Source organism: Microcaecilia unicolor, chromosome 12 (genome assembly GCF_901765095.1).
Source record: "Microcaecilia unicolor chromosome 12, aMicUni1.1, whole genome shotgun sequence".
NCBI classification, from domain to species: Eukaryota; Metazoa; Chordata; class Amphibia; order Gymnophiona; family Siphonopidae; genus Microcaecilia; species Microcaecilia unicolor.
In genome coordinates, this window is record NC_044042.1 from 41,902,424 (window position 1) to 41,910,696 (window position 8,273).

Sequence of the window (8,273 nt, forward strand, 5' to 3'; positions counted from 1 at the left end):
GCTACAGCTTAGTAAAAGGACCCTTAAGCAGTCATGAGGAATTAATGTTATTATCCGGGAGATCTGTATGACAGTATAAAATGTATATGCAGACATCAGTGCCCTCCTAATAATGTTTCACAATGCTAGTGACTACATAGTGTCTACTGGAGAAATTCATTGCCACAGCCAAATGGTAGAAGTGTACAATGTACAGAGATGCAGGCTTCTTTGCAATAGCTTTATTTCTGTAATTGTGCTGTAATGTAATGTTCCTTTCTCTCTCTCTCTTTCTTTGTGGTGTATTTTGTTCTAAAGAGTGTAGAAAATCCATTAAACTTCTGTGAAACAACCAACGGTGAGTGCCTGAAAAATTGATAAACCCCCCCAAATTCTCTCGCTAGTTACATTTGTTTCTGAAGGGTCAGTTTTTGAAGGTTAGCAGCTGGCCAAGTAAGGACTTAGTCAAATAGTTCAATGCTTTGAAAATTTGTCAGGGCAGAGTGGCTAAATTTTACTGGTCAAAAAATGGGTTGGGGTGGGAGGGAGGAACAGGACTTAGCAGCTTTACTCAAAATGACTCCCAGGATGCAGCATAATAGTAACTGGCTCCGAAGGAAAATGATTCCCATGAGGAAAGGCTACAATATTTGGCTTGAGTATGGGGTAGGGTAATCACGTCCATGATGCAACTTTCCAGTGACTGTCTCTAGGTGGAAAACTGACAAGAGTTAGTCAGCCATGTCCAGATCTGTATGGTCCTAATGATCCAGCATCAGGAACAATGAAGAACCTTCCCCTTGAAACCTCAATCTTTCCTCCCTTCCACCTGGCACCTTAAAAAAAAATGCCCTCCAAGGTTGCAATCTTCATCTTTCCTACCTATCAAAAGAAATGCTTCTAAAAGAACTGATCTCCTTCCCTTCCTCCTGGCATTTGGATCCATCAGGTTATCAATAGAAATCAAACAAAATAAAACATGGAAAAGAAAATAAGATGATACCTTTTTTATTGTACATAACTTAATACATTTCTTGATTAGCTTTCGAAGGTTGCCCTTCTTCGTCAGATCTGACGAAGAAGGGCAACCTTCGAAAGCTAATCAAGAAATGTATTAAGTTATGTCCAATAAAAAAGGTATCATCTTATTTTCTTTTGCATGTTTTATTTTGTTTGATTTCTATTGATAACCTTTAAGAGTGGACTAACACGGCTACCAAACCTCTCTACTTAAGATGGATCCATCAGGGAAATAGTCCCTTTGAGATAGGTGGAGGTATGTAACCTCTTCTCTGTTCCAAAGCTGCTGGGACCATTGAAGGGAGCTTGGGGTTTTGCGGTATATTTCTTTTGATGATACCAGGCCAGAGAGAAGAAAGATGGCTGGTTTGGGGGAATGGGTGGGGAACTGCTCCTTCGGAAGTCTTAGCTGGCTAGATCTGATTTTATTTGCAGGCTGGTTATAGTTAGAGGCCTATGTGTAGCTGGTTAAGTGTTTTTAGTTGACTGGGTTTAAGATGCTTTACAGGTTCAGCAGAAACCAACTTAAGTTAGCTAGTTAAAATTTGGGCACTTGGGGGGTAATTCTATAAGGCGTCACTTAGATTTAGGACTTCTTTTACCAAGCCATGCTAGTTGCTCCTGGTGCGGTAATGCCAACAAAGACCATTCACTCTGAATGGGCTCCGTCGGCATTGCTGTGTGGAAACTGCTAGTGCAGCTTGATAAAAGAGGTCCTTAGGTAGCAAATACATAGCTAAATGCCAGTGTTCTAGTTATTTGTGTGCACATGTGAACACTTACACACATAAATGACAATAGTCTATGTTCTATTTTGTAAGTATGCACCAGTCTTTCATGGCATGTGATTTGCAAGTGGGTGTCAGTGGCGTAGCTACAGGTGGGCCTGGGTGGGCACAGACCCACCCAGCAGCGGCACCACACTGCTCTGTCCTCTACAGCATCCCAGCATCTGCCTTCCTGTCTCTGAACCCCGTCCCTCCCCAGAGTACCTTGCAGGCATCTCCAGCGCCTGTAGTGTTTCATTTTGCTGCCTGTTCCAGTCCCACAGGCTTTCATCTGTCATGTCCCACCCTTGCTGATGTCATTGCCTGTTTCCTATCTGGCAGGACTCAGCAGATGGAATCCTGTGGGGCCGGTAGAGGCAGTAAAAATGAATTGCGTCAGGTGCTGTGGATGCCTGTAAGGTATATCAGGGATGGACAGGGTCCAGAGATGAGGGCAGATGGTGGGATGCAGCGGAGGAGAGAGGGGAGAGATGTTGGATGCAAGGTAGGTGAAAAAAAAAACTTCTCCGGGAAGATGGGGGATGGGGCAGCATGGAAGGGCCAATCCAAGTTAACTCTGGGCCCATCCAAAATACTTGGTCTAGCTACACCACTAGAGGATGTTCTCATGGGAAGAGTTTGGGTGGAGCATGGTGGACAGCACACTTATACACATAAATTATAGACTACTAGAATTTATGCACATACTTTTTCCAAACTGTTCATGAGCATTTACAATAGCACTATAGCTGGCATAAGTACTTGTGGAGTTACCCTCTTGATGTCCTATTGAAAGCTGATTCTTTGGTGTTTCCTCGACACAGACTCTGATGGAAATTGCATTGTTGTTAGGACATTATCTCCTGAATTCTGTATAGGCCACTCAAAGTCGGGTACACAATTTTAGGTGAATATCACAGATCTGTGCACAAAAGTAATGAGCTAATTAGGTGATAACAATCAATTGTTGACATTAACAAGCACTTAATTGGCAGTAATTAGGAGTTATGTATGGATCTGCCCTTTGTCCTATCTATTCTATAACATATGTGCCTAAATTTCATAGCGCATAACTCCAATGAGGGCATGGCCATAGGAAGGGTATGGGCAGGTCAGGTCAGGGGTATTCCCAGAAATTAGGCACAATGTTATACCCTAAAGTTAGGCATGAAATGTGCACTAAAGCTAGTATTCTATAAAGGTCATTCCATGCAGAGCGTACTTTACAGAATACTTGCTTAGCACGGATGATCCTGGCGCATTACTTTGGACTCCATTTATTGAATTTCCCCCTATCCTTTTTTCTCATCTAAGTATGTTTGTGTGTTGGGGAGAGGACATCATTGTTGACTGTTTCTATCTCTCTTATCCCTGTGCACTCTTTCCACCTTAGGGCCACTACCAGGGGCCAGTGTCCCTTTTTCTCTTCTTTATCTCTCCCCACCATCTTGCCTTGCATCTCCCCCTCCCACACCCTTCCCCAGCTTCTTCTGTTCCTTTCCTGTTCCTTCCCTTCCTCAGCATCTGCCTCTTCCCCCACTTAGTCCTTTTGCATTAACATTTCCCTTCCTTTCTTCTGCATCTCACCTGTATCTGCCTCCTGCCTTTCTCAGCTAATTTCACTGAGCAGAGGAAGTATGTCCCACCACTGTTTACTACCGTTCACAGTCTGTCCCAGCACCATCAAACTTACAGGCTGACGCTTTTTGGAAGCTGATGGTAAAAGGCAGATGATCAGTTGCCAAAAAGGACCAGCTAATGAGTTTTGAAGATGCTCTTGATTCCAGCACAGACAGTGTAGAACCATTGGCAGTTGATGGACAGACTTTCACCTTGCCTTCTGTTTGGTCACTGTGAGTAATGGCATCAGAACGGTATGGGGCTGGGTGGTCAGGGTTATGGTGTGTGCACGCCATAAAAGGAACATGACTGAATTGACACAAAGGATAATGTCTACTAAAGGGCGTTAAGGCTTAATGTATGATTAGTGTGTGCAAAGATGCTTACTGCTAAATACGTTAAAGTGTTCTTTTGAAGTAAGTAAGCTATTTGTGTGCGCTAACCCCCAAATTCTATAAAAATCACTAAACATTGCATGCACAAATGTGGGTGTGCACCCAATTTGCCCATGCAATTTAATTGAATAACAAGCTAATTAGCACCAATAATTACCGTGTTAACAAACAATTATTGGCACTAATTAGATTTAATGAAAATGTACACGCATAAATGTAGGCACCGGATCTGCACCTAAACTTTACGTGCGAGTCTAAAAAGGGGGTGCAGAAATGGGTGGATTGAGGGCATTCCTTGAATTTAGGTGTGTAATTATAGAATAAGGGGGATCTGTGCCTAATTTAGGTGTGAGGATTTGTACCACATTTTAGTTGGTGCAAATGACCAGGCATAAGAGCTATTCTATAAACTGCATCTAACTTTAAGCATGGTTTATAGAATAGCGCTTTTTTCGGTGCTGATTTTTTAGGCGCCATATCTAGAATCTAGCCCTAAGTGTGCAGTATTCATTCTTCTGTGTTACCTTTCTGGAGGGGATGTTTCAGGGGGCTGAGAATGGGCATGGATACGCTATCCTGCTAGTGCATTCCAAATACCGTGTGCTACCTAGTTAGCGCATCCATAATACAGGAACTCTTGGCACCTGTTAAACAGGAAGTGGCAAGAACTTTCCTGCCAGTTTTTTCAGGTTACATGTGCTAATGCAAACTTTAGTATAAGACCTGAAAGAGAAATAATGGAAATGCGCATATTTCCTGGGTGCACTAGAAATGCGCTTTAGTAGGCATACCCTAATGCGATTGTTTTAAGAGTAATCTATTGTGTGCCTTGTATTTTCTAGACATTAAAGATATGCTGAAGGAGTTTTTGCAATCACAAGGCAGTAACCTGGACAGCTTTGAAAGCGTTATGACACCACAAAAAGTCTCCGAAGTATATGAGAATAATTTAACTTTGCTGCATTTCACCGTGGCTCAGGGCAACATAGAGAAAGTGAAGTTTGTTTTGAAGCAGGGAGTGAATGTCAACAGTCAGACTGTCAGTGGGCACACAGCTCTCACTTTGGCTGTACAAAACAAGTTTCCAGAAATCTGTTCAATTCTAATTAAGCATGGTGCTTCTGTGAACCTTCCGGATGAGGACAACTGGTCTCCTCTCCATTTTGCAGCTCAGATTGGAGATGATCGAATTGTGAGACTTCTCCTGGATCACCAAGCTGATGTTGATGCCCGAGAACACGATGGATGGACGCCCCTTCACCTTGCTTCCCAAAACGGCTTTGAAAATGTGGTTCGTGTTCTGCTCACCCGCCACAGTGATCCAAACTCCCAGGAGAATGATGGAAAAACACCACTTCATGTGGCATCTTACTTTAATCATTACAATCTTGTGAAACTTCTGATCAGTCAAGGAGCACACCTAGATAGCAGGCAGAAAAATGGTAGGACCCCATTACACATTGCAGCCAGCCGAGGTTATTTCAGGGTCATCCATCAGCTGGTAAAAATGGGAGCTACTGTCACCTGCTGTGATCAGAATTATTATAGCCCATTGCATATGGCAGCTCTCAAAGGCAACAGCTTAATTTGCAAGCACCTGATTAAACATCAGGCCAATGTCAACCTAAAGACTTCCCAAGGCTGGACACCTCTTCACCTTGCTGTGTACAAAGGACACATGGAAATCATTAAGTTGCTAAAGGACAGCTATGCAAATCTGAATGCTAAAGGTGATATGGATTGGACACCTCTTCATGTGTCAGTCCGATATACTGACGAGATGGTGGTGTCTGAGCTCTTGAGTGCTGAGGCAGACCCCAATGTTGCGGAAGCATCAGGGTGGACCCCACTGCATCTTGCCGTTCAGCAAAGCTCCTTCTGTAGCATCATTAATCTGATTGAGCACAAAGCAGATGTCAATGCCAGAAACAAGTCTGGATGGACACCCTTGCACCTAGCAGTTCTGAACAATAATTCATCTGTTATAAAGACACTTCTTCGGGCTCATGCCAGACTGGATATCGAGGACACGTGTGGCTGCACTCCCCTTCAGTTAGCAATTAGAAATCAAAAGGATAGTATTGTCAGCTTGTTAGAAGGCAATGATTTGTCATTCAGTAGTACAGAGGAGGAAGGAGAGGTTCAAACACCAGGCCATGGTTCCTTATGAAGCCATCTTAGCACTATGCATCTATGGCCCATTTTAAGTATCTAATCAAGGAGGGTATAAAAGCTCCATATTTATGTTTTCTGGATTGTCATGGACCCGGCTAGTGCCACACAGTATGAAGTCCAGCATACAAAATTACAAAACTTCTTTTCTGCATTGAGATGCCTTGTAGTGACTACTTCATATCAACACGGACACCAGGAGCAGGTCTAGGCACATGTAATAAATGTGACTTGTAAAAGTGGATATGAACTTATATGCTAACCTTGAGTGGGTGTCATATAAATGAAATTTTAGCAATTTGCCAGCAGGGATATATATGCTTTTTGGCATTTCGTCACATGAAAACCTGAACATACGTTCATATGAACATTTTTCAAAATTGTTTAAGGTCCTTGGTATTTAATGTTAATAGGGACTTTGTGTACAGAACCTTTAAAATATTAAAATAACCTTCCCCTAATACCCATACTAGAAGCAAAGTTGGTCTCCCAATGGAGATGATGGGGGAAAAATGATAACAGAATTCAGAAAGGCGGGGAACATGCACCTCAATGAATAGTCCGCATAGATAAACTTTGTGCTGTTCATTGGTGACCGTATCCTATGTGTCTGTGCTGATAACAGCTCCAGATAGAGAAGTACATTTATCAGCATGCATTCGCGTCCTTTACTGTGCCTTAAAACGTTTAGTGCAGGCAACATTGATTTAATGTGCATACAATCATTTTGTGCATATTAAGGGCCGGATTCTGTAAATGGCACTGAAAAATGGGCACCGGAAAAGATCAGGTGCCAGACTTGGGCCTACTGAAATCTGGTGTAAACACTGGTCCCAAGGTTGGGCATGGAGACCCATAATTCTGTAACAACACACGCAACTTTTCGAAATGCCTCTGACATGCCTATGCTCCTCCCATGGCCACACCCCCTTTGAGTTCTGTGCTATGTGATCTGGGCACCCAGCATTATAGAATAGCATGCAGTCAGATGCTGTGCAAATCTTAATCGGTGTCAATTAATGGCAATAACAGGTTGTTAGTGTCCAGTTATTGCTTGTTAATGGATCATTAGTCAATTAGGGCTCATTTTTACAAAGGCGCATTAGGCTCTATGTGCGTGCAGCGTGTGCCAAAATGACACTACTGCCAGGCTATTGCGCCCTCTGGTGGTAATTTCAGGTTTGCCATGTGCCCATAATGCCTGGATTATTTATTTATTTATTTTCTCCCACGCACAGCGTTTCCAGTTGTAATCGGCAGTTGGCGCATGCTGACCAGTCACCACACGTAGCGCGTGAGCCCTTACCACTAGACCAATGGGTGGCATTAAGGGCTCAGGCCAGTTTTAGGCATGCACTAGATTCAGTTTTACTGCATGCCCTTTTCCCGTCACATTACAAATAATCTCTTCTTTCCAGACGTGGTAAAAGCTGGCCGGTGCGTGCCTAATACACGTGCCCACACTACCACAGGCCTCTTTTTGCCACAGCTTAGTATAAGGGCCCCATAATTTGTATGCACATTTTAGGCACCATATATAGAATGTGGGAGTAAAATATTTATTACGAATGTCTGCAAGAAACTAATCAAAGAAAATCAGGGGAAAAAAAGCCAAATTTTCTAAAAAGGAGCCAACGTTTTTTGCCTGTGCCCATCTTTAGTATCAGAAAAGCAGAGTCCTAATTAACAATTCTGAATTTCATAAACCAGACACAGTCCATACTTTCACCATAGCAGTGACCTGTTATTACCAGAATATGGTAGTGACACAACTTCCTGCCCTGAGGAAGGAGGCTTTGGCTTCTGAAAGTTAGTCGAAGCATGTGTTAAGTTAGTGCAATAAAATCATATCCCCTTATTTTCCACTATTTGTTTTTATCTAATATTTATTTACAATTTTCATAAAATGTTGATTTGGTGAAAAAATAATTTGGATTTAAATGAGGGTCAAATTTCAAATAATGCTCAGGGCCTAATTTGGTCTTTATATTTCAGGAATGTAAATGTAGGAGGAGTGTATCCTAAGAAAAGAGTCTTTCAGCTGAAAAATCTCATAAAATTATCCACCAAAAAAACTAGAACAATAAATTTTGGCCTGTAATTCCTTTTCCTAGTTAGGAAAAGTTGGTGTTTTTCCCCCCTGCCTTAACTTTGCCCCCTTAGTATTTAATCTTAGTCATTTACATGTAGGCTCTCAGCCCTCACCAGTTTATAAAGTGGCCAAATTAGGTACTTAATTGACTTATTATTTTGAGCATTTATTATGCCCCAGAATGATCCTAAGATATCAAGGTGGTTTACAATAGTACAGTGGTTCCCA

General features: G+C 42.2%; 1 protein-coding gene across 1 annotated transcript in view; it reads left to right on the top strand.

Annotated features, from left to right (window-relative positions):
- Window positions 1-7,109, top strand: part of ANKK1 (ankyrin repeat and kinase domain containing 1) — a 47,107-nt gene extending 39,998 nt beyond the window's left edge. The window contains exons 7-8 of the mRNA XM_030221912.1: window positions 298-337; window positions 4,624-7,109. Of these exons, the coding sequence (XP_030077772.1) occupies window positions 298-337; window positions 4,624-5,951 (1,368 nt within the window). The 3' untranslated portion in view covers window positions 5,952-7,109. The remainder of the gene's footprint in view (window positions 1-297; window positions 338-4,623) is intronic.
- The last annotated feature ends 1,164 nt before the right edge of the window (window positions 7,110-8,273 follow it).